This window comes from Odocoileus virginianus, chromosome 24 (assembly GCF_023699985.2).
Source record: "Odocoileus virginianus isolate 20LAN1187 ecotype Illinois chromosome 24, Ovbor_1.2, whole genome shotgun sequence".
Lineage (NCBI taxonomy): Eukaryota > Metazoa > Chordata > Mammalia > Artiodactyla > Cervidae > Odocoileus > Odocoileus virginianus.
Window position 1 is genome coordinate 24219332 of NC_069697.1, and position 26519 is coordinate 24245850.

Below are 26519 nucleotides of genomic sequence, written 5' to 3' on the forward strand. Positions count from 1 at the left end.
TCCTTGCTCTCTTTCTTTATGGTTGGAGTAATACAGACTTCAATCATAAAAACAATCTCCCAACATTTTAATGGGCTCCATCATGCCCGCACTTGTCGGTATATTTGAAGAATAAATCACCCTCCCCTCTCGGAATGAATTCGCTGTCAAACTCGGCTCCCTCGGAGAAAATGGATGGGGAGCGAGGATGGAGGTTTTTTTGGGGGGAGGTGTGGGAGTCCTCTCCCCCTCTAACTCCCTTCTAAAGTAGGCTTTAGACGGTTGTGCGAGGCGCCTGGATCCTGAGAGGGGTCAATTGGGAATTTGGTGGAGCTGAGCCCGAAGGGAGGGTTTGAGGCAACAGGGGGCAGGGACTGAGGGACTCTACACGGAGAGAAGCCGCCCCTTGGATGGACATGGAAGCGAGAAAGGAGCAAAAACTGTCATAGCATTGGACGGAAGGGGCAAAATCTTGATACAGAACCGAGAGAAGGCAAAGAAAATGCAAAAAAGCATACAAATTCGCCTTATTTTTTGCGAATTTCTTTCCGACTGGGTGTCAGACAGAGGCGCTGAGGGGAAAGTTTGAGATATCGCTTTGGGGGAAGAACAGGGAGACAGGCAGAAAAAAAGCCCCGGAGTTCTGGCTCTGAGCTTGCAGGTTTCAGTGCTGTAAGCCACAGGTCCACGTCGCAGAGACGGCGCTGAGAGTCCCCTGTCATTCTCATTTCCATACAGGTGGCCGTCAGCCAATGAAAACTTAGGATGCGCTCACCGCCAGCAGCCAATCCCAGTGAAGGATGAGCCGAACTGCCAGGCCTAATTGCATCTTGATTGGTTGTGATGTTGCTAGGCAGAAATGAGGTCCTGGAGATCGCTGCGGGCAAGACCGGAGAGACAGGTGGATATGAAAATATCTGGAAACCTAGACTCTTGGATTGTCATTTTTCTTCCTGAGCTCCTTCATTCTTAAAGGATTAATGGGGTCAGGGGAATCACTCTTCCTTTTCTCCTCCGCAGTGGGACAGAGGCAAATAGTTACCGTTTCCCCAAAACGCCTTCAGAGAAATCTGGCTGCTTCCAAGGTCTTCTAATCCAAAAAAATCATCAGGACGTATTCCAGCCTCATACTCAGTCTTCCCACTTAGGAAGTCCTTTCTGAGGCCTACCTTCAAGCCTCCTGGCTGTAGTTTATGAACCATTTTCTCTAACATGATCAGGAAACGAGAAATCCTGTCCACGTTCTTCTTTCACACCGCAAGACTCAAAGAGCAAGAGATTTCCCTACAGAATGGCCCCTCCACCACCACCCAAGGATGCCCTGCAGACCGCGCCAAGGTCGAGGTGGCCATATAGTAGCTATATAGTGGCATTCTCAAACCCGTGGTTTCTGCATCTTTATTTGCATCTCATTTGCATCAATGCCGTTCTCCCGCTACCCCCAGACTCACCCCACTCTGCCCGGCCTCGGCCCCCCTCCCCTCCACCTTACATCTGCAGTTCCCTCTCCGTGTGCCTGACTCGCCCCCCGCTCCTCACTCTACCCCCTCTCACCAGTCCGCTCGCCCCCACCCCGGTGCACCCCCGCCTGCAGCCTCCGCTGCTGGAGACCCGGCTCCGGAGCCTCCCGCGGCTCCTGAGTCACAGCCTCCCAGGAGGCAGGAGGGGGCAGTGGGGGGAGCGGCGGGGGCCGCCGCCGGGAACTGAGAACCCGCTGGTCTAAACTAGACCGTCCGCGAACAATATGCCACCATTTAAATCTGAACGCGCGCCAGCCGCCGATTGTGATGTTAATTCGGGGATGATTTAGGGGGGCGGGAAGGAGTTGGGACTGGCCGCCTCTCTGTCAAAGTGCTGTCCGGGGGCTTAATACTTGTAATTGAAGCTGATGAGGACTCTGTCTGTTTCCACTGATAAAAAAAAAAAAAAAAAGCAGGGAGGGAAAAAGAGCAACTAAATTATGGGGCCGGGAGAAAAACATGATTAATCAAAGGTTTGAACTGTCGCCGTGTTCGAGGCCCAGTAAATCTCGCCCGGCCGGGGCCTATAGAGGCCGGAGGATAAATCTGAGCCGACCGGTGTTTGCCGCCCCTTTCTGTTTGCCTCTAGGTTAGCACGTCAATTAATCCGATAATTGGATTTGAAGAGCTATCAGGAGATTATCGAGGGGGAGCTAGGAGGAGTGGATGTGGAGGAAGGGGGCCGGGGATGGCATGGAGGAGGCGAGAGAGACGGCGAGATCGGTGATGGAGGGACGCAGAGAGCGGGCCTGCCCAAAGAGCACCTCACCCAGCTCGCCACCAGGAGACCCCGGGAAAGGCAGCCCGGGTGTGCGCTCCCTCAGCCACGGTTCCCAGCCCCGCTCGCCGCGCACTGATCCCTCCAAGAAACTTTCCCCAATTGTCTCAGTACTGCCCTTGTGCCAGCACTCGTTTCCCAGCTCTTTCCTCCATTTAAAGCTGTGGGTGCCCCTGCGTGAATTCGTTTGTCATTGTCTGTTATGCTGGTTTGTAAACAAAGTTTAAGTGTTCCCTCCTCTGGTTCATCCCATCTGACCCAGAGATCTGCCTCCCAGGAGGCGGGTACCAGGACTTCCCTTTGTATCCCTTTTAAATGACAAAACAGGATTTTTGTCCTCACCAAAATTTCTCTCCCACATTCACACTTAGAATTATAACCTACAACCAAAGTTAACTTCTGCTTAAGGAAGACATCTTTACAAACTCATAACACACACAGGAATACATGCAAAACTGACAGAAGCAGAATTCTTCAGAAATTAAGCCCTTCAATAACCTCAGGAGGATCTCCCCAAAGGGGTGCATTCATCTCGTGGAAGAAAAGTGATTCTTTCTCTGTGTTGCTTTTTAGGCTTGGGTTTGGGTTTTGGAAGTGATCTTGATTTGATATTTGGGAGCACAATAAGGTCAGAAGAGAAAAGAAATCTGCCATCCATTCTGTGTGTTTGTGTGTGTGAGAGCGAGAGAAAGGGAGAGAAGGGGTGGGGTGGCCGGGGGAGAGATTGATTTCTCTTTAAGAGATATTTGTACCTGTTCTCTGTAGAATTTTATGCAGGGATGGAGAAGGTTGGGGAAAATGCATCCAGGAGAACCATGCAAATGATTCTGGAAAACAACAACAAGAGGAAATTGGAGGCAGGGGAGGAAGTGAGGGCAGGGACATGAAAACCATCCTGCCAGGTTGCCTAGGAAAGGACACTAGTAGGCACCCCAGCCAGAGGCTGCCCTGGTGAGAACAACACACAGCTACTCTTGATGCACGGACAGGAGAGGCTAAGCAGGGACAGCTGAGTCAAATAACAACATGAGGGGTACAGCAAGCCAATTGTTATTTAAGCATACCAATTTAAAACAGTGATGAGCTAACCAAGCACACTCGTTCAGGTAATTATCCTTTGTCTGCATACAAGGGAGGAAAAATTCCAGCTATGAAGGGACAAAATGGAGGATTTGAGCAGCTTCAGTTTCTATGTGGAGGCTCCTCAGAGAAATGGACCTTTCAAATCCACTCATGCCTACTCTTTCATGATACCTGGTCTCAATCTCTTGCCTGTGTTGATCAACCTCCACACACAGAAATGAATCAGACCCACCACCTTCCTTTTGATTAGTGCCTGGTTTTGGCTGTGTCCTCTGAATGGATTCATGATAACAAGCATCCTGAATACTGGGAAATATTTTTACTTAACTAGGAGTTGAGGGATGGAGTCACAGGAAGAAATTGGGCTCAAGGGTCCTTCTGCAGTTCTATAAGCTGCAGCCATGAACCAAGACATTCAAGAAGTCATCAAGGTCTTCATATATAATGTCTCAGAAAAGGATGCTCCAGTTATGAATAACACAACATCACAAGCTGCCTCTTACACTACGAGGAGATGAAAGATGAGATTTAGGGGATCACAACCAGATTTAGGCAATTGATACTGGTGGAGAAGCAGAGGACTTGAATTCAAAAGAATAGGCTTTAAGATTGGTGATCAGAAGGGGCCGAAGACCAGAGAGCTGAGATGATTTCTGCAGGTCACACAGCAAGCATACAGCAGGGCGGGCTGAAGAACTCAGCTCTCCACTCTCCCAATTCATCACCTGGACAGCAGACTTCCTAGATTCAAGTTCTGTCTTTTCTTGCTTCCTATCTGTGCCTGAGTTTCCTCTTCTGTAAAGTGGGATAATAATCATATCTACTTCATAGGGTTGTTGTTAGGATTTAAATAATTCATGTAAAGAAATCAGCAAAATATCTGGCACATAATCAATATTCAATAATAACTGTTTTTTATTATGAAAAATGGACACAGTTCTCATAATTCACAACCTGAATGACACAAATTGGCAAAAGGTATTCACCAATGCCTGTAAAATGCTTTGTGTTTTAATCACTAGGCCTTAAGGAAAGAGTGAACACTGCCTTGAAAAGACATTAGGCTCTCTGTTTTGATGCCTCTAGAGAGCACTTCTCCCCTCAAACCAGTCTCACACCTTTAAGTCTGTGAGAACTGGTTTCATAAGGGAGGGATACACCTGGAACAGCTTGCAGGGTTGTTATCCAGTAATTTCATTCATTCATTCATTCATTCATTGAATGCCTAGTCAAAAAGCAGCATGGTTCATCAGTTCATCAAACCTCTACTGAGGAACCATTATGTGTTCAACACTTTTATAGGCAGTTATTAAACCATGAGTCCATTACTAGCTCCACTAGTGAAGAGGAATATATATATATATATATATATTTCATTTTTGCATCCCCAGCACCTGAACCCCAGTTTAGGCACATGGTAACTCAATAAATGTATATTAAGTGAATATATAGACACTATGGGAAATGGAAGAGAAATAGAAATATAGTTCCTTCCCTTAATAAGCTTAAACTCTTGTTGAGGAGACAAGACTTGCACACATAAAAGGATAAATGAACAGGACTTTCCTGGCAATCCAGTGGTTAAGATGTGAGCTCCCACTGCAGGGGGCAGGGGTTCAATCCCTGGCTGAGGAACTAAGATCCCACAGGCCACTCTGTCAAATAAATAAATTCTAAAAAATTAAAATAATTTTAAAGGATAAGAGAACAAGACTAAACATATTAAGACCATGAATAAATTCCAGGTGATATAGACTAGGGGCTTTCCAGGCAGCACTAGTGGTAAAGAACTCACCTGTCAATGCAGGAGATATAAGAGATACTGGTTTGATCCCTGGGTGGGGAAGATTCCCTGGAGGAGGGCATGGCAACCCACTCCAGTATTCTTGCCTGGAAAATTCCCCTGGACAGAGAAGCCTGGTGGGCTATGGTCCATAGGGTCCAAAGAATCGGACACAACTGAAGCTACTTAGCACAGCACAGATACAGACTAGGAAGAGCTCAGAGGAAGTGGGGAGGGTCATACATACCATGGAAGGAGTGAGCCTGAAATAAAGAGTAGAATTTAGAACAGCTGAGACAGAGAGAAAGGGCATTCTAGCTGCAGGAGTAGAGAGAGTGACAGCATGTGGTAAGAATCTATGCATGTTACACAACAATACAAGATCAACTTAATGAGAGGGCTAGTCCATGTCTGAAAGATGGAAACCATCTGTGTTTTCAACCATGTTTCTCCGACCATTTTCCTGGTCTCCAAGAAATTATGTTTGGATTTTCTATTCTTTTTCTTTTTCTTTTCACACCTTCTTCCCCTGTCTTAACATGAAAACCAAGAATCGAAACAGTAACCAGCTGCTACTGTCAGCAAAACAAACAGATTGTGAAAGCAATTACGCTATTACCATTTCTCATTCATCTACACACAAGACAACTGACTCTCCCTCCTTCCCCCACATGGCCCCAGCCTGAGCTGGGATTACTGCTGCCTAGATTGTTACTGTTTCCTTTATAAACTCCTTTTTCTTGGACCCACTCCTCCCAGAAAAAAAAAATTTACCTAGAACAAACTTATTTTCCCCAGCCTCCATGATTAGTTTGAGGGAAAGTGGTGATGAGTGGGAAGAAAACTGTAAACTGGGGAGGGGGGGAGGGGGCATTAAATACCAGGTGCTCTGCATATATTATTGTTACTTAATTCTCACAATAACCCTATGAGGTAGACATTACTATTGCCATTTTACAAGAAAGGAAACAGGCTCAGAGAGTTTGCCCGGGTACAAAGAAGAGTAAATAAACAGGAGAATAGGGGTTTGAACCCAGTCTGTATGATTTCAGAGTCTATGCCCTTAGACCAGGTAAGAGGGACCTCTACCCTGGGCGACAGTTTTAGAGGGTCTCTTCCTCTTGCAGGGGGAGGATAACTTTAGGCCAAGGGGATGTGCCTACCCAGAGCTCACGCCTGCCCACTCCTAGAACACGCTCCATTAGCCAGACTGTCCTGCCAATTTGCCCCAAGATGACTTCCAGGACCTCTTCCTGGGGTTTGATTTCCTGAAAACACAGAAGGAGCTGCTGAGGAGTGCAGCACCAACCTTGTTGGTGTGGAGTTTAGAGGTGAGACTGCCCCCAGCACGCACTTTGGTGTTAGGCCCCTCAGGTAGCGGGATAGAGCAAGGAACAGAGACAGAACCCGAGGTCAGACTGAGGCTGGAAGAGTCCCAGGATTCTAAATATAAATCTTGCAGCTGATATTGATATATTTGTCAAGATAAGAGGGTAGAACATGTTTTATTTAACAGTTTGTTAGCTTTGATTTATATCTTGTACATATTTAGACATTTGGTATGTAGGCTATATTTTTTATCTTGCCCTGGGCCTCACAAGTATTAGGGGTTGGCCTGCTCATCTCACTCTAACCCTCTGACTCTTTTCCAATCAGGGAATGGCACCACAGTGACCCAGGCCAGAAAACTGGGCACTGTCTTCACCTCTCTCACCTCCTTCATCCCCCATAACAATCCATCACTGAGGCCCGTTGGTTCTTCTTCCTAAACCTCTTGAGCTCTGCCTACTTTTCTCCATCCCTGCTATCACCTCAGAGTTCAGGCCACCAACATCTCCCACCTGGATTCTAACGACAGCCCCCTATAGCACTCCCTGTCCCCAGTCCTGCCCCCTCTCATCCATTCTGCACACTAGACCTACAGCGATTTTCTAAAATGCAAATCTGAGCTCATGCTCTGGTTTAAATGGCTTCTGGCTGCTTTCTGGATAAAATCCAAATGGCTTGAGTTTGATGGTCAAGATCCTTCAGGATCTAGACACTAACAATCAGTCTCTGCACCCTGTTGCACTCACAACTACTCATTCTGACCACACTGAGTTACCTGCCCTTTGTGGAAGAGACCACTTATCCCTCTCTTCAAGCTTTGTCCTTACTGCTCCTTCTCTGTGGAACATCCTTCTACTTCCTCTCTTTCCAGGTTCTTTGAGTTTCTTGTAAATGTCACCTCATCTTGGAAGCCTCCCTTGACTACTAGTTCTCAGGACGGAAATATATGTCCTCCCTACGCGTTCCCACAGCATCCAGTGCTTATCCATCTTAAAACACTGTCAAATTGTGTTGAAATTATTTGCCTTTTGCTTCCCTGTATTCCCTGATAGACTAAAGCTTTTTAAGGGCAAGGACTCTATTTGATTCACCATTCAATCATTCACGAAATTCCTATTGAGAGCCTGTTAAGTGCCAGGCACTTTTCTAAATGCTGAGGATACAGTGGTGACAAGGTCTCTCAACTAGTGGAGCTTATCTTCTAGTGAGGGAAAAAGCAATAAAAATAAAACTATGATAAGTGCTAAAAGAAAAATGAAGGAGGATAATGAGATAAAGAAGGGAAGATGGAGGAGTTTCCTAGTGGTCCAGTGGTTAAGACTCTGCACTTTCAACCACCTCTGGTTCTGGAATTCAGATCTCACAAGCAGCGTGGCCAGAAAGTTAAAAGGGGCTGGAGAGTGGCAGCTATTTGAACTGGGTGGTCAGAAAAGCCCTCTCGAAGGAGGTGCTATTTGAGATGAGACCTAGATGAAATGAGAGAGTGAGCATAACCCAGGAGAATGATCCAGGCGGAGGAAACAGCCAAGGTGGTTCCGAGGGGAGACAAGTAAGTGTGGTGTGACTGAGGGTCAATAAGAGCCTAATGTAGCTGAACTCTGAAATTTTTTTCTATGAGAACTGGAAAACCATTGGAAAGCTTTAAGTTGCATGATCTGATCTACATTTCAATAGATCACTTTAGCTGCTTATTAGGTGGTGAGTAGACCATGGCAAGACCAGACTGGAAAAGGCAGAACAGCTAGGAGACCATAGTAGTGGTCCACCAGGAGATGTCACTGGCTTGGACCCAGATAGATCTTGGAAGTGGTGACTGGTGAGCAAGTGTGGAATATATTCGTATTCTCAGAGTCTAGCATGACGTCTGGCTAGACATTCAATAAATATTTGATGAATGAATTAAGAATTAATTAATCCAAATAAATGAGGACTCTGAGCTGGAACTGAAATCATCCATCCTTTAAGCCTCAACTAAAATCCCAACCCTACTAAAAACTGGAAGTAGATAGCTGATACTGGCAAAGAATCAGGACTAGGCTATATATATTTGTTAATTCCTAAAAATCCACAGGGAAATGACAAATAACCCAATAGGAAAATGGGCAGAAGACCATATATGAATAGGCATTTCACATAAGGAGAAGCATGAGTGGCCAATAAATATATGAAAAGATGCTCAACTTCCCTGATAATAAGGCAAATATAATTAAGTATAAATTCAAATCACCATTTTATATCCAATAGATTGACTAAATACCAAAATTGGTAAGGATAGGGTAGCAAGCAAAACTCTTATATACTTTAGTAGGCATAAATGTTGGAAAACAGTTTGACATTATCCAGAGAGGTTGAAAAATTCATATGCTTCAACCCAGCAATTCATATATATGTACCCTGAAGAAACTCTTACCCAGGTATTCTAGGAGAAATGTTCTGAGCAGCATTGTTTGTAGTGGCAAACAGCTGAAAACAATCCTAAATGCTCTTCAACAGGGAAATTAATTGACAAATTGGTGGGCTATGATACAGCAATGAAAGTAAATAAACTATAGCTACCTACATCAGCTTCAATGAATCTTAGAAACATAATGTTGAATGAAAAGAGCAAGTAAAGAAGGATACAAATATTATATCACTTTTAGAACAGTAGGGGGAAAAGACCAAAATAAGCAATATGGTAAAAATATGAGGAAAAATCTTGAAATGATAAACATAAAATTCAAGGATTACTTTACTATAGGAGAGATGCATGTTTGTGTGGGGGGGGCGGCTCAGTGGTATTAGTAGGTTTTTTTTTTTTCCTTTTCCTAAACTGGAGGTCATTTAATGGATATCTATTTTATTATTATGCTTTATAATTTATATTAAAGTCACCTCTGAGGAGGCAAGGATTTTTGTCTTATTTTATTCACATCTGTGTTTCCAGCACCTAGAACAGCACCTGGCACATAGTAGGATCTCCAAAAATATCTATTGCATAAATTATATTCATTAATTGCATTCCTTTATGTAATTCAAATACTTTAAGTTTTCTTAAAAGAAGAAAAAAACTACTTTTAAATCATAGTGCCCCCTTGATCATGCTAAATGGAAATCATACTGTTTCCTCAACTCCTATAACCCATATAACCCATTAAACCTTGCTGCAAGTTATAGTTATATATGTACATGTTTTTCCTACTGATTATAAACTTATGAAGACAAGGGACTGTGCTTTCTCCTTTTTTATTCCTAATCACAATACATGGTACAGCACCTCACATACAGTAAATGCTCAGTTAATACTGGTCGAATACTTAAAGTCACAGGAGATGAGGGCAAAACAGGCAGAACAGATCTATGCTATTTACATTTTAAGCCGAAAAAGAATTCAATAGTCAGCAAGTGTTTTCCTACAATGTGCAGTTAAGAAAACTGAAGTCCAGAGAGGTGAACTGATTTTTTTCAAAGTCACATAATTAAGAACGGTCCCAAATTTAGGGCTTCCCTGGTGGCTGAGTGGTGAAGAGTCCACCTGCCAATTCAGGAGACATGGGAGTAATCTCTGATCCAGGAAGATGCCACATGCCTTGGAGCAACTAAGCCTGTGGGCCACAGTTATTGAGCCTGTGCTCTAGATCCGCGGAACCGCAACTCCTGAGTCCACATGCTGCAACTGCTGAGCCCATGTTTTTACTATAGCCTGTGCTCTGCACCAAGAGAAGACACTGCGACTAGAGAGTAGCCCCTGCTCTCTGCAACCAGAGAAAACTGCACAGCAGTGAAGACTCAGCACAGCCAAAAATCAATCAGTTAATTATATTATTTTTTTAGAAGATATTCCCACATCTACATTCAGATCTCTAACTTTCAGTCTTAAGCTCTTTACAATGTATCAGAATGACCTTTTTTTTTTCGATTGTAGTATAATTGCTTTACAATACATTAGTTTGTGCTGTTCAAGACAGTGAATCAGCTATACGTACATATATATCCCCTCTCTCTTGGACCTCCCTCCCACCTTGCCCCTTTCCCACCCCTATGTCATCACAGAGCACTAAGCTGAGTTCCCTGCGCTATACAGCAGGCTCCCACTAGATATCTACTTTACACAGGGTGGTATGTGTATGTCAATGATCACAATGACTTTCATTTTCTGTTCTTTGGCTTGGAAGACAATAAATGGCAGGGACCAAATCTGTTCACATAAATACTTAATCATAGTTTCTAGATAAATATGTAGAGCATGTATAAGTTCACCTTATAAATTCAAAAGAACTTAGGTTCTTCCCAGCAAAAACTTGTCTGGCCTTCTCTCACCAACGCTTCCACTGATCCCTGTCTTGGAATCCTGGATAACCATGACACTTTTTTCTTCTTCCATCTACTTTTTTTTTTTGTTTTTTTTCTCCAAGAGTAGGGAGGTTTACTGATGGCTAACAATCCTGTTGTTCTGGGGAACTGATTTAGCAAGAGAAAATAGAAAAGTCCATCAGTCAGTGCCTACCAGTCCCAAAACCTTGAAATTAACAATCTCAAATAAATAGAGGAACATAGCACCCAAGAATAGTCCTTATGGCAGTGTAAAGTTACCACTTAAGCTTTAGAAAACAGACTGCTTATCAGAAGAGAATCAACAGAGTTAATATCAGATGGAACCTTACGGATCACCTACTTCTCCCCCTGATTTTTCCAAATGGGGACACTGAAACTTTGACAGATGAAGTAACTTGCATAGCTACTCAGCTAGTTAGTAGCAGGGCTGGGACCAGATTCCTAGCCTCCTGCCTCCAAGACAGCTGTTCTTCCCATGCCACACGCTGGCAACATGTGCCTCTAACAAAATGCATCATAAAGTAGCCTCCTCTTAAACCACCAGAAATGAAAACCAAATTATTCAAATCCATCCTCTTTGGCTATTTTTTTTTTTTCTTTCATTTCTCTGTGTCCTAGTCTCTCTCTTTTTACCACTCTTCTGTTTCCCTCTGTGAATCCTTCTCTCCGTTTGGGTTTCAAATTGAACTGTAGCATGCCTGCACGACTCTTGATTTTTCTTCTCTAAGCTATTGTTTCCAGTCCAAAGGCAGATATGCATAAACCAGTCAAGACTCTTTCTTGGTGACCTTTGTGGAAAAAGAACTCTCAGAATTTCTATATGAAAGGTGCCGGACCTCCCTCCTACCCTCTCCAGTCAATTAAAATGAGTCTCTGGCCCCTCTGAGGGCTGTTAACCAATCCTAAGAAAGAAAAGATCAATCTCATTTCACCATCACCACTGTGCAGGGAGGTGGCTAACCAGTCAGAATCTGCCACTAACAGTCCTTAGAAAAACTGGCCAATCAGGCCAACCTTGTTACATGGTCTGGTAGGAAAAGAAAGGGATTGATTGGAAAAGATAGTTCTGGCTCCACACCCTTTCCTTTCTGGACCCTAGTTTTCCCTCAGTGAAGTGAAGGAAGAACCCTTTACCAAGCCCTTGGTTAAGAAAATCCCTAGACCCTTAGCTAATGTTCTCTCGGCTTATATTTTGCTGTCTTCAAATTCACCCCTCTGCACATACCTCCAACCACTTTTTGTAGTCTCATGCCTCCAGGTTTAATGTCTGGTTGCAAATATGGTAGCCCTGGGAATTCTCAGCCCTCCCCACAGATCCCCACCCACTAACCTGTCAAGTAACTCCTTTGTGTGATTTATGTAGGTAAAAAAATTCAGTAAGCCATAGTTGAGTTTCTTTCAGGGGCTATCATTGCAAGAAGCTGGCAATAAAGTCTCTAGGAACTAGAGCAGAACTGAGCTGCTATGCTCCCAACTATAACACTACTACTAACACACACACACACACACACACACACACACACACACACACACACACATATTATATTACTAGCATTTATTGAACTAAGTTCCAAGCTCCTTGCTAAAAGCTTCAGGTATCTCTGCACAGTCATGTCCAACTCTTTGCAATCCCATGAACTGAAGCCCTCCAGGTTGTTCTGTCCCTGGGATTTTCCCAGCAAGAATACTGGAGGGGGTTACCATTTCCTCCTCCAGATGTCCTGACCCAGGCATGGAAACTGCGTCTCCTGCATTGGCAGGCAGATTCTTTACCACTGCACCACCTGGGAAGCCCAAAAGCTTCATGTATATTATCCCAATATTTGCTGCTGAGAAGCATTATTATCGGGCTTCTCAGGTGGCTCACTTACCAAGCAGGAGACTTGGGTTCGATTCCTGGGTTGGGAAGAACCCCTGGAGAAGGAAATAGCAACTCACTCCAGTATTCTTGCCTGGAGATATCCCACAGAGTAACCTGGCCGTCTACAGTCAAAAGGGTCAGATGAGACTTAGTGACTAAACGACTATGAAAAATTATTATCATTCCCAAATTACATAAAAGAAGATCGATATAGAGGGGTTAAACAGCTTGTCCAAGGTCACACAGCAATTTGGGAAGCCAGGTGTATGAATTCAGAGACTACCACTGAACGGAGGTAAGGGAGAAATAAACATATCAGACACAGGCTCCTTCTCCAATTCTCCTTTGGATTGTTAGAGATATCTGAGAGGGGTCTAAATTGTCGCAAGAAACAGCTGCAACAACTGGCTAGTGGTGGCGGCTCCTACGAGCTGTGGAAGTTTTGCCCTGAGGATTTCCAGCCGCGGGCTAAAAGGAATTCAGTGTGGGCGGGCTTGGGGTGTCTGCGGACCTCAGGAGATATATTTTTTTGCCAACTGCTTCCAGGCATGAGGTATCTTAGCTCTCAGACCAAGGATTGAACCCCCACCTCCTGCATTGGAAGCTTGGAGTCCTAACCGGTGCACCGCCAGGGAAGCCCCCCAGGAGATACTCTTGTAGCCTATTTTCCCTTTCTCCTCTGAGCATCTCACCCTGTGCCTGGCACCGCTTGGGACCTGGTAAATACCTGTTGAGTGATTCCCAAGGATACCAGTTCCATTTCTCACCTACCCGCAACCTCACCCCAAGTCAACAACTGGAAATGGAGAGCGATCTAGGCATTTCAGGGGAACCAGTGAGATTCCAAATTCTCGAGCTGGAATCTTAGATTTAGGAAAGGCGGGAAGTCTCCCACCCTTCTCCTCCTCGCCCGCTTCTCCGATTTCTCCCTACTCCTTCCCCTCCCTTTCAGAAGCTCAGGGCCATAAAAATGCAGATGGAGGATCGGTGTGAAATAACGGGCCCATATAAATCCCTCTGCCGCCCGCCTGCAAGATGGATTGGCCGCATTGAAATTCCTCCGCGAGGATAATTAAACTCGGGGCCTCATCCGGGCAAAATTACATTCCTGTAATGGCGTCGCTCGGGGTCCCGGGAAATTGCTCCGTGGGCTTTCAGCGGCGGTTTTTATCGCCGGCCGGGGTGTGCCTGGCTGCGGCTCGCCTCTCCTCCGGGACCGTAAAGCTGCTGCCGTGATTTATCCTCCCCTTCTCCCAAATCCGATTAAATGGAGGAGCTCGGGGCCGGGGCGCCGCGGGGCCCGGGAGCCGGGAGGGGGCGGCGGGAAGGACGGGGCCAAGGAGGGGAGGACAAACGGCCCCTCAGAGGGTGGCGGATTTGGCTTTATTTACAGCCGCGGCCTTCTTTTTATTTTTTTTTTTTTATGGGGGTTTGGTGAGCTTTCCCCATCTTTCTTGTGCTGCGTTCAAGACGATGCCTGGACGGCCGAGGTTTGGACGCGAGGGGAAGTGGGTAGGCCTTGTGGACCTCCCTCCAAAGGAACAGGTCAGACCTATCTGGGACATAAAGCAGCCTAGAAGAAGAGGTGAGGGCCAGAAGGCCCCCTACTTTCTCCCATGAGGAAAGGACGAGCAAAAGGGGAAGAAGCTGAGGGGCTTCCATAAGAGCACGTCCTGGGGGTGGGGGACTGCTTATCTTAACTCGTGTAGATGAAGCCTGAGCAGAGGCCCTGGCATGCCTGGTTTGAACTCCCAACCTCACTGCTGCCCTGTATTCCTTGACTGTCTCAGGCCTCAGGAAAGAATGCTTAGGGTCAGGGCTCTCGAGCCCTAATCATCTTTAGCCCCTATCTTCTGATTCCCTGATGCTGATTTTCTCATAGTTGATCACTGGAATAAGAAGAGGGAAATAAAAGTGAAGCCACTAGAGGCTGCTACTGCTATTAGTCACTTCAGTTGTGTCCGACTCTTAGCGACCCCATGGGTCGCAGGCTACCAGGCTCCTCCATCCATGGGATTTTCCAGGCAAGAGTACTGGAGTGGGGTGCCATTGCCTTCTCCGAGCCACTAGAGGCAACTGGGGCATTTTCCTGACTATCCGCCCATTGAATCCATAAAGCCTGGGTCGGTGGCAACAGGCGTCGGGAATCCTGTGACCTCATTTTCCTCCTGCTAGATTTTGGACATTGAACCCCATCTCGATTGTATGCCATTTAACACTGAAATTCTGGACAGTTGGGTTTTCTTCCCACCCCCCCAGTGTGACCGCGCATGCTTGGAAAAGAGACGCAAATCCAAGATCCCAGCCGGTGTGCTGAGCAAACCGCAGGCCACGTTACGGATCGGCTTACACTGCGGAGTGCCCTCATTTCTCAGGCTCGGCCTGCAGTTTCTCCTCTCAGACGCCAGGTGGAGTGATTGGCTGGCTACCGCCACAGAGCTGGCAGGCGGCGCTGTGGTGCCTGGGCCGACCCTCAAGTTTGCGATCTCTCTATCCTTGGAGGAGCGACTCTTTGGTCCGGGCCGCGCCTGCGCTGAGCCTTCCTTTTCCTATTCCCGCCCCTCCCCGCCCCTCTCTGTCTTCTCTGCACTGGGAGCAGGTAAGGCCTTGGGCCCTCGCGCCCGTGTTGCGCCGCGCACGCGCGCCGGGCGCCCACCTCGCGTGGATGGTCTGAGGCCCTTACCTTGCGTGCTCCCACCTGGGTCCTCACGCCCTCCTTTGCCCCCGTATCCCAGCGCGTTAGGGCTGCCCCTTCCGCGTGCCGGTGACCTCCAGCCGCATGGGCCTGGCGCCATCTTTGATGTCTCTTGGGTGGGGGGAGGGCGCCTTGGAGTTGTCGAAAGTCAAATCCCAGAGTGCTCATTTTACCTGTCGCTTGCAAACGCTCTTTTCTTACCCTTTTGCCATTTCAGAGCTGTCCCAACCCCCAGACTCTCCCCTCCAATCTCTCCTTTCTCTTCTCATCCTGACTCGTGCTTTCCTTATTCTGAAACCTCCAGACTTTTGGCCCCAGGATCTCAAGTGTCGAGCAGTGGAGATTGGTGGATCGTCTAAAGCCACCAGTCCCTCTAGGCAGCACCCCTCGATTTAAAAAGTAAACCATAAAAGTGGTAGAAATGAACAACACAGCCAGAGCACCCCCTACCTTCAGGCTGTGGACTGGGAGAGAGCTATAGCAGAAAAGAGGCAGGTTTCTTTAGTTCCGCGTATCGTCTCCCAGTGACGTTCTCTTCTTTCCACTGCGGTGAAGCGGGAAAAACACAAGTCGTGGGCTTTGTGAGGTTTTCCTTTAGAGGCAACAGGCCTAAAAAGCGGAGGGGCCAGCATGGGGTGCTACCCACTTGCCAGCTTTCCTGTCAAGGGGTTTACTGAGAGTCCCCAGCCTGCCCTCAAGAGGAAAAGGTTAAGAAAGGGAACGATTAAGTAGCAGCCCTGTAACTCCCTGGCTGACCTCCACTGAGGAAGAAACCCATGAACCTGGGTAGTGCTGTTCCCCAAGGTGATATTGGTTAACAAGTGCAGACTTGGCCAAGTTTAGGTGGCCAGCAGAGGGATCACCGCTTCCTGCAGACTTCCTTCAGTTCCACATCAGGCTCTTTCCATGTTATTTCATTTAATCCCTCTAAGAGCTGTATTTTAAAAATGATGATATTGAGGTTTTGTTGCCTTTGGGGGGAAAAAGTGTCTCCTCTTTTTAAGCTTAAAAGAAATTTTGAATTTTTGACCTAAGAAAACCTGAATAGCCTGGCAGCAAAATTGGGTTAGACTTACATATGGGCAGAAATCAGTTCCGGAAAGGACAAGAGTTGAAGACATCCATTAATGTAAAAGTAACATTCTGGAACTGGAAGTTAATTTGGTAAAGTATTAGTCATTCAAGGAAGTGTCATTTAACAGGCCTAAGTAATCACTAAGTATTTCAACCTGTAGCATATTAGAAAGCGTTAAGAGTGAGAAGAGTTCAAATTCTTATTCTACCACTGCCATAGTTTTAAAACTTTTTAAGACCACGCTCTCCAAGTACCTAAGAATCATTTGGGAAGCTTCACTGAAATACAGAAATTATTAATACAGTTATTATTGTTTAGTTGCTAAGTCATGTCCCACTCTTTTGTGACCCCATGGACTGTAGCCAGCCAGTCTCCTCTGTCCATGGGATTTCCCAGGCATGAATACTGGAGTGGGTTGCCGTTTCCTTCTCCGGGGGATCTTCCCCACCCAGGAATCGAACCCGAGTGTCCTGTACTGTCAGGCGGATTGTTTCCTGCTGAGCCACTAGGGAATCCCAAAATAGAGTACTTGGGCCTTATTGCCAGAGATCTTGACCCAGAAAGTCTTAAGGTGAGACCCAAGAATATGCATTTTTTGTTTTTTCTTTTTCTTTTTTGGCCACAGTTCATGGTCAAGGGATCTTTGTTCCCTGACCAGGGATCCCTGCAGTAGAAGTGCAGATTCTTAACTGCTGGACTGCGAGAGAAGTCCCACGTTTTTAATACATACACAGTCCCTACCCTCCTGTAACTAGTTCAGGTGGGCCTCCAAATGTACTTGGAAAAACCCTGCCTTTAGATCTTTAACTCACCCACTCTTCTCTCAGTTCTACCAACTTAGGTACTCAAGGGTGTTAGCATTGTTTAAGGTCTTTTTTTTTTTTTTAAGTCTTTATTGAATTTGTTACAACATTGCTTCTGTTTTATGTTTTGTTTTGTTTTTTTTGCCCTGAAGCATGAGGGATCTTAGCTCCCCAACCAGGGATTGAGCCTGAACCCCCTGCCCTGGAAGGCTAAGTCTTAATCAGCAGGGAAATCCCTGTTTAAGGTCTTGAGGATACAGAATTGAATACCCCTTAGAATAATGGTGGAAATGAATACTTTTAACAGTCATTGCTAATTAGAGTAATGACAGAGTTCCTCCTTGATCTGCCTTATCTGGTTAATTAACATAGGAGATAAGTGTTTTGACAAATGCTTCCTCAGTCTGTCAGTTAAGTAGCTTAGTCTGTCTCTTTGCAACCCCATGGATTGCAGCACGCCAGGCTTCCCTGTCCATCACCAGTTCTCGGAGCTTATTGAAACTCATGTTCATCAAGTCAATGATGCCATCCAACCATCTCATCCTCTGTCATCCCCTTCTCTTCCAGCCTTCAATCTTTCCCAGCGTTAGGGTCTTTTCAAATGAGTCAGTTCTTCACATCAAGAGGCCAAAGTATTGGAGTTTCACCTTCAGCATCAGTCCTTCCAATGAATATTCAGGACTGATTTCCTTTAGGATGGACTGGTTGGATCTCCTTGCAGTCCAGTGGACTCTCAAGAGTCTTCTCCAATACCACAGTTCAAAAGCATCAGTTCTTCAGTGCTCAGCTTTCTTTATAGTCCAGTTCACATCCATACATGACTACTGGAAAAACCATAGCTTTGACTAGACAGATCTTTGTGGGCAAAGTAATGTCTCTGCTTTTTAATATACTGTCTAGGTTGGTCATAACTTTTCTTCCAAGGAGCAAGCATCTTTTAATTTCATGGCTGCAGTCACCATCTGCAGGGATTTTGGAGCCCCCCAAAAATAACAGTCTATCACTGTTTCCATTGTTTTCCCATCTATTTCCCATGAAGTGATGGGACCAGATGCCATGATCTTAGTTTTCTGAATGTTGAGTTTTAAGCCAACTTTTTCACTCTCCTCTTTCACTTTCATCAAGAGGGTCTTTAGTTCTTCACTTTATGCCATAAGGCTGGTGTCATCTGCATATCTGAGGTTATTGATGTTTCTCCTGGCAATCTTGATTCCAGCTTGTGCTTCATCCAGTCAGCATTTCTCATGATGTACTCTGCATGTAAGTTAAATAAGCAGAGTGACAATATACAGCCTTGATGTACTCCTTTCCCGATTTGGAACCAGTCTGTTCCATGTCTGGTTCTAACTGTTGCTGCTTAACCTGCATACGGATTTCTCAGGAGGAGGGTCAGGTGATCTGATATTCCCATTTCTTTAAGAATTTTCCATAGTCTGTTGTGGTCCACATGGTCAAAGGGTTTGGCATAGTCCGTAAAGCAGCAGATGTTTTTCTGGAACTCTCTTACTTTTTCGATGATCCAGCAGATGTTGGCAATTTGATCTTTGGTTCCTCTGCCTTTTCTAAATCCAGCTTGAACATCTTTGACAAATCTTTTGACATGTTTTGACAAACGTTTCCTGGTAATTCAATAAGAGGATTGCTAGAGACCCTTTCAGAGTCTTGGCCTTATGCACATATCTTCCAAGAGTCTCTTTTTTTGGCAAGGGGGGGGGGGCGGGGGGGCTTGGCCATATGGCTTATAGGATCTTAGTTCCCCAATCACGGATGGAACCCATGCCCCCTACAGTGGACTCTCAGAGTCCTAACTACTGGACTGCTAGGGAATTACCCTGATAGTCTTAAAGGGCAACATTTTTAGATCCAGGAAGTGAAGGCTTGAGAAGAGTTCCTTTTGGATAAGAGACTGAGGGGAAACTTGGGCAAAAAATGCTGGGAAAATTCATCTACAACCCCAACTCATGAGGCTATGGAAAGGGATAACATGTCTTAAAGCTGGGACCAAGTGACTTCTTGTTCAGACCAAGAGAAGTCACTTGATTATAAGGAAATATTGGAAATTGTGTGGAGGAAATCCTGACTTCAGGGTTCTCATTCCATCTCTGAGGTCAGTTACTGCTTTCTGGGCCATTTTAAGTTTTCCAGAGCACCTGCTAATACAGCTGTCTTTTGATGAGCAAGAACAACATTTACACTGCTGCTTCTGTAATTGCAGCTTTCCTGCCACAGCCCTTCATCCCCTGAAAATGTACGCTTGCGCCAAGTTCGTCTCCACCCCCTCCTTGGTGAGTACCCACCTTTCCCAAGAAAGTTTTTAAGGAGAGGCGTTTTGTCTTTTCCTTCTCAGAACTTATGCTTCACAGTTGGGCCCTTTGCCTTGCTAGCCTGACGAGACAGTGAATGCTTCCTAGGCATTCCTTGCCTTGTGTCCCATGAAGGCCAATTGATTTTTCTCATGCAGTCATAACAGAAGAGCATAAATGAGCATCTAGGCTAAGATCAGGTTATTCCTATCAGAAACACTGTGTCCTTGTAAACTGGAGCCTCACCAGAAATGGTAAACATGAAATAAATTGAAGTATCAAATTGAAATATGAAATAAATAAGTTCGACTGAGTATGCACTGTGTACAGGATCTTGTCCTGAGTGTCAGAGAGCTATAGCTAGGAGTTCCTCTGGAAGCTTAAATTTGGGTGGGAAGCTAAAATACACATAGGAAAAATATTTGATTCAAAAGCAACAGGATGGAAGAAATGAAAGAGTATTCGATAGTGGAGGCAATCAGTTCATTCACTCATAAGTGAAAAGGAGTGATGCTGTTAGTTGGTATTATTTATTGAGCACTTGCTGTGCCTGGCATTGAGTCTACCAGTTTATGTACATAATCTTATTTACTCCTCCAGTCAACCCTGAGATATGCTATTCCCATTTGATAGATAAGAAAGCAGGCTTAAAAAGATTTACATGACTTGTGCTCGCTTCGGCAGCACATATATTAAAATTGGAACGATACAGAGAAGATTAGCATGGCCCCTGCGTAAGGATGACACGCAAATTCGTGAAGCGTTCCATATTTTTGGGAGGGAGGGTCGGGATGGGGAATACATGTAAATCCATGGCTGATTCATGTCAATGTATGACAAAACCCACTACAATATTGTAAAGTAATTAGCCCCCAACTAATAAAAAAAAAAAAAACAGCCTAAAGAGGAAAAAAAAAAAGATTTACATGACTTGTCCTAAGATCACACAAGTCAGATAGAGCTAGGATTTGAATCTAGTTGTATATGACTAAAGCCTTGGCTGTTAACCACTGTGTTGTCTATTTTGGAGATGCTGGCTTGGAGTTAGAAAAGGTATCCAGGAGGGGGTACATTTTCAGCATAGGTCTTTGTGCCTAGTTTCCAGAACAGTGTGTTCAGGGAAGGATGTTCTAGTCATTCACTTCCTTCTAATGAGCTGGCCATTACCAGTATATGTGTAGATTTCTTATTGAGTGAAGTAAATGCTTTAAATGGATGATTCCAGATTCTCTTTTGAGATTCCAATATAAGTTCTAGTGAATAAATGGGGCATCTCAGTAATAATTTGCAGTAGTTCTAAAACTCCTCTCCACAGCCTTTCTTGACCTTCTTGACCTTGTATTATTCCGGCTAGATCAGGAGAACCTCTACAGTATTGAGCCGATCACTGTCTGCAGTGGTGGTAAGACGACCAGAGACACTGACAGATGAGGTACCTTATGAGTGGAACTGGACCTGTGGGGATGGGGTGGGGAAGGGAGGGTCACCTGACAGAACCAGTAGGGGGAGTGCTGAGGACTCATGATACCATGTACGATGTGATATATTCCCTAATGTTCCAGCTTTTGCCATTGGTAGCACATGCCCCTGTGTGCTGCTTGTAACTCCCATTTTACTTGATCTAGTGTGGACTTGAGTTGGGAGCATGTAGCCCAGGAAGATGATCTCAAGGCATGAGAAACAGGCTAGGGCTGTGGTCTTCCATTTCTAGACTGTACCTGAGTCATGAAGATATTTGACATCCACCTCTTGCATTTAAAGGTTCTGCTTGGCAGTAGAGTTTTCTGGGGAGTTAAAAGATTTTCTGTTTGGAGGAGAAATGATGGGATTTGATGGGAGAAAGGGATTAAATGGTACCGAAGTTTTCCAAAGCAAAAAAAGGATTTCCTAAAAACTTTCTATCTGCTGCTTCTTCACAGAGCCACAGCAGCTTGGCAGTAGTCCCCCGTCCCCTGACCACCTCACTCGCTCCTGGCCGCACCTTCCAAACCAGTGCCATTTCAAGGGACATCGACACAGCAGCCAAGTTCATTGGAGCTGGGGCTGCCACAGTAGGGGTGGCTGGTTCTGGAGCTGGAATTGGGACTGTGTTTGGGAGTCTCATCATTGGTTATGCCAGGTAAAATGGGCCCTCCATTGGCTCCCTGCCGTGCTTCCACAAGTCTGGGCAGAAATATTTGGGGTTCTGGAGCTGCAGTATCCTATACAGTAGCCACTAACCACATAATGGTATTCAAATGTGAGTTTTAACTAAAAATACACTGACTTAAGTTTTTTATATTTTCAGTGTAGCTCAGTAGCCATATGTGTCTCATGGCTACCATTTTGGAAAGTTCTATTGGACAGCTTTGGTTTAGAGTAGGAGTCAGCAAACTAAGCCAAGAGGTCTGTATTTGGGCCTGCCTGGTTTTGTATAGCTGAACTAAGAAGGGTTTTACATTTTTAAAGGGTCATGAAAATAAAAAAGGTAACAGGTTGTATGTGACCCGCAGAGCCTAAAATATTTGCTGTCTAGCCCTTTACAGAAAAAGTTTGCCACATCCACCCCCCAGTCTAAAGCCTTAGTCAGCATAGTGGCTCTGCTGCTGTTTTTCCCTGTCCCCGGGAATTCCCTCATCACTCCTGAGAAAACTGCTTCTGCATCCAGCCCCGGTGCTCCCTGACACTTGGGACTGTTTGGTCCCCAACAGCTCTGGGCAACTCAGTGTTAGAGCTAAATTAATCCTTCAGAGACCTGCAAGTTCTCTCAATGTCTTTGGGGAAATAAGTTTATTTTTTAGGATTTGTATGGAATAAGAAACTTCTGTGTCCACAATTCTGTTAAAAGCTAGTGTTGCTTTACTTTATCCATCAAGTCTTCCGGAGGTGACAGTAAGGGAAATAGAAATTATATATTGATTTTCAGAATTAGAAGTCCTTTATCCCATTTTGACTCATATTGTCTAAATATGACGCCCCCCCACCACCACCCCCAGGCGGCTTGTAGCCTAAAATCTTTTGACTATTTTGAAATAAGAGAAGTTATTTGTCCCTCTGATGTCCTTGTCCACTAGAATAGTGTTTTTCTAATTGTGTTACATAAAGCCCTAGGGTTCTGAGGGTACACCCCAGAGACTCTTAGAGAATGAAGGGGAGACCAATCAAACAAGACTCCAGTTCCGCCACTCCATTACACTTTAGCTGTTGTATTATGGGGTTCTACTGCTTAAAGTTTGGAAATGCTGCTCTGACAGACCCTGCCTCCCAGAGATGTCTTCCATCCTGGTTGAGCCCTGGATAGTTAAGTGTCCAGTCCCAGGGAAGATGTGATACAGTAGAGGAGGTAATGTCTGTACCTGGGCTGTGTTACAGAATTTTGGATTGTCCCCTCCCCCATTCATCTCTGTAGAGACCTTGATGGGTCAGAGCAAGAAATGGGGCATGATGGTGTCACCCTGAGAGACTTGCTACCTGAAATGTTAGCTTGAGATAGATTTTCCCTGAGCCCTTTGAATGTTTGTCTTTTCTTTATATGGACTAGAAATTCAGTCTTCTCTCTTCCCCTCCCAGGAACCCTTCTCTGAAGCAGCAGCTCTTCTCCTACGCCATTCTGGGCTTTGCCCTCTCGGAGGCCATGGGGCTCTTTTGCCTGATGGTGGCCTTTCTCATCCTCTTCGCCATGTGAAGGAGCCGTTTCCACCTCAGTTCTTTCTCCCGTGTCTCGTCTGCCCCGTATGTTTCTTTTCCTGTACCTCCCCAGGCAGCCTGGGGACAGTGGTTGGCTCAGGGCTTGACAGAAGGAAGACAAATAAATACTGTATTAATAAGATGTTTCTTGAGTCTCCTGTGTGTATTTCTTTTCCACAATTGGCTGAATGCCTTGGTGAAAGTATAAGGCCAGAGGTTAGTGATGGTTTTAAACCCAATGTGGATCTGGGCTCACTTATTTGTCATTCTCTATGTTGGGAAAGCTTTATTCAAATTAGTGCTCCTTTTTAATAATTTTCACTTGGGATAGCCTGTTACCATGGAGAATTGGAACAGAAGCAACATACAGTGCCGGTTTAAAATTTTGACTAAAGTGGTTGTCTGTTTTCACTGCCACTATCCTGGCTGATGTCCTCATTGCCACCCACTGGTCTATTGAAATAACCTCTTACTTGGCCTTCTGCCTGCCATCTGTACCCTCTGGCATTTACTTCTACCCACCACTGCCAGGTTAATCCGTAAATGTAGGACTGGTTCTGCCATTGACCAATTCAAAAATAGTCTGATTCAACTTTCTCAGCTTATGTCTTATTCCCATTACACTCTACCCAAAGTGGACTGTTTTGTCATTTTTCACTTTCCTGCTTTCCTGTCCTTACGTATCTGCAAGCCTTGAACTTTGTCCATCTGTTTTCTTTGCCTGAATCTTTAGTCACTTTCCTCTTTTTTTCAAACTCTCCCTGTTACCCTGAAAGACTTACTTTAAATGCTACCTCTTTTTCCATGAAGCTTTCATCTGGTTTCCCTCTACTTTCAATCAAACGAGCATTAGTCCATATAAAGGACCATAAAGCATGCTGCATCCTTTATAATGCTTACTGTCTGTGTGTGATAAATGTGGGCTTATGTACATGTATGCACAGATGTGTGCCTTCTAAGTTAGATTGTTAGTTTCTTGAGGCAGAGACTCTGTCATACTCGTATCCTTAGAAGTATCTTGGCATGACACATCTCAGCAGTATCTTAGTTAAATTTTTAAATGTCTAAACCAACCACCTCACTTCACAAGTGACGGAACAGACTTTGAGATATCAAAGGACTCTCCCAGGAATATTTATTAGCAGAGCTTGAGTGGGAGCAAGGGTCATGTCTCGTAGTCCAGGATGTAAGACTACCACACTGTTGGTCTAGTTCTCTTTCAGTGTTGCTGGTGATTGCTGTTTTCTCGTCCAAAAAGAGCAGAATAAGCAATGATAAACCTTTTTCCTTAAAAATGCTTCAAGAGGGACTTCTGGACAGGGGTTAGTATAAAGGTAAAGGATTATTATTTTCTCAAGGCTAAATTTCAGGGTCTTTCCTGGTGGTCCAGTTGTCAAGAATCCACCTACCAGTGCCGGGGACACGGGTTCCATCCCTGGTCCAGGAATCTGACATGCCTTAGATCAGCTAAGCCTGTGTGCCACAACTATTGAGCCCACAAGCTGCAACTACTGAAGTCCATGCTCTGCAACAAGAGAAGCCACTGCAATTAGAAGCCCCCACTTGGCCACAACCAGAGAAAGCCCACATGCAACAACAAAAACCCAGTGTAACCAAAAATAAATAAAAAATTTAAAAGAATTTTTAAAGGGCTACACTTTAGAACTGCCCTGATGGCACAGTGGATAAGAATTTACCTGCCACCGCAGGGAACATGGGTTCCATCCCTGGTCTGGGGAAGATTCCACATGTTGCAGATCAATAGAGTGCACATGCCACAACTAGTGAGCCCACACGCCTAGAGCCTGTGCTCCTCAACAAGAGAAGCCATTGCCGTGAGAAGCCTGAGCTCCGCAACTAGAGAAAGCCCAAGCAAAGCAACGAAGATCCAGCACAGCTAAAAATGAATTTTTTCTTGTCTTTTTTGAAGAAAAAGTTAAAACTTCAAGTAAGACTTACCTTACATATGGTTGAAGTTGGGTATAAAAGTCCTTTCATGATAATGTCGATGATCATAACACTTTTTGTTTTGGTTCAATCAGTAATTAAAGCCTAGAGCAGACACTTGACAATAAACTGATGCTTGAAAGCAGGTCACCTCAAATTATTCACCCTGTCCTTTTGCTATTGTCATCAAGGATTGAGTGGGATCCTATCATCAATTTGCTTCTAGATTGCTATACTATTCCAAAAAACTATACCCTACTGCACTTTGGGGCTCTAGGTGGACCTCACAAGAATAGCTCCTCCAGCCTTAAGTACAAGGGACAAGATATGTACATATTTGGGGATGATGAATAGTGCTCTCTTTGGTTTGTTCACGTAAGTTTGAACCTCTGGTAAGGGCTTCTTTGCCAGTTCTGTTACCTAGTAATCAGATCAGAATCATCGGTGTTTTATTTTTCTCCTTGGTCCTTTCTTTGGGATTAAAACTGACTCCTTAACAACTCAGGTGTTTGGAGAGAGCACATCTGGTGGCCCACGTGTCCTTGTTCTCTCTGAGGTGAATGATGAGATGGTGCTGCAAGAAGCTTGGAAGCAAATTTCTTCAGAAGGAGTCGAGGCAACCAGGATCCTCTCAGTTTCAGGTCCCAAGAGGTATCTATTGGCAACCTAAGTTGCCAACAATTTGGGGTGGAGGAGTGCTTTGTTTTAGTATAGACAGGGTCCAGGAGCAAATTTTCTGAAGATCTTTCCAGTTTTGATAACATACAATCAAAGCTTTCTATTTGTCCTTGTAATTTCAAAAAGATTGCATGATTTGAAATTAGATATTATTGTAATCTTTCTTCTGCCCTGGGCCACTGTGATGGTGGTCAGATCACTAATAAATAACTCTAGGTCCTCAATTTCTCCCTGTCTATTAAATCAGGATGATAATTTTCATCCAAAGAATTAAGTGCATGCACACAAAGGTGACTTTGGGTATTTGGAAAGGATGGTGCCTTGAAAGATCAATGTATATTGATTATAATTTGCTTTCTCATTCTCCATGAAACTCAGAGCCTGTTACAGGCATTTTACACAGTTTCTTCCCCTTGTGGTTGGCAAGTCTGGCTATAAAGCTCCTGGAGGAAAAAAACCCCAGGGATGCTGAAGGCAGCAAGTCTTGGTTTCCCTTTTTCTTTTTTTAAATTTTTATTGGAGTATAGTTGATTCACAATGTTGTGTTAGTTGCAGATGTACAGTAAAGTAAATCAGTTATACACATACATATATCCACTCTTTTTTATATTCTTTTCTCATATAGTTGGTCCCCTCTTCTTACATTTCAGTTTCCCCAATCATCAGTTGTGTTTCTTCAGTACCAGGCAAGTGTCATCCTAATTA

The 26519-nt window shown here is 44.7% G+C and overlaps 1 protein-coding gene, 1 long non-coding RNA gene and 1 other non-coding gene across 3 annotated transcripts; 2 read left to right on the top strand and 1 right to left on the bottom strand.

The window, feature by feature from the left end:
• On the bottom strand, positions 1-16087 carry LOC139030818 (uncharacterized). The gene is made up of 2 exons (XR_011483226.1): positions 15331-16087; positions 1-856 (listed from the first exon to the last, which is right to left on the bottom strand). It is a non-coding gene; the product is annotated as an uncharacterized lncRNA (long non-coding RNA).
• ATP5MC2 (ATP synthase membrane subunit c locus 2) lies at positions 15152-23331 on the top strand. Its single transcript, XM_020895113.2, has 5 exons — positions 15152-15246; positions 19436-19505; positions 20878-20955; positions 21443-21642; positions 23073-23331. Exons 2-5 carry the CDS (start codon positions 19467-19469, stop codon positions 23185-23187), a joined length of 432 nt encoding a protein of 143 aa, XP_020750772.2. The 5' UTR covers positions 15152-15246; positions 19436-19466; the 3' UTR covers positions 23188-23331.
• LOC139030979 (U6 spliceosomal RNA) lies at positions 20192-20298 on the top strand. The gene has a single exon (XR_011483409.1). It is a non-coding gene; the product is annotated as a U6 spliceosomal RNA (small nuclear RNA).
• Positions 23332-26519: the final 3188 nt, after the last annotated feature.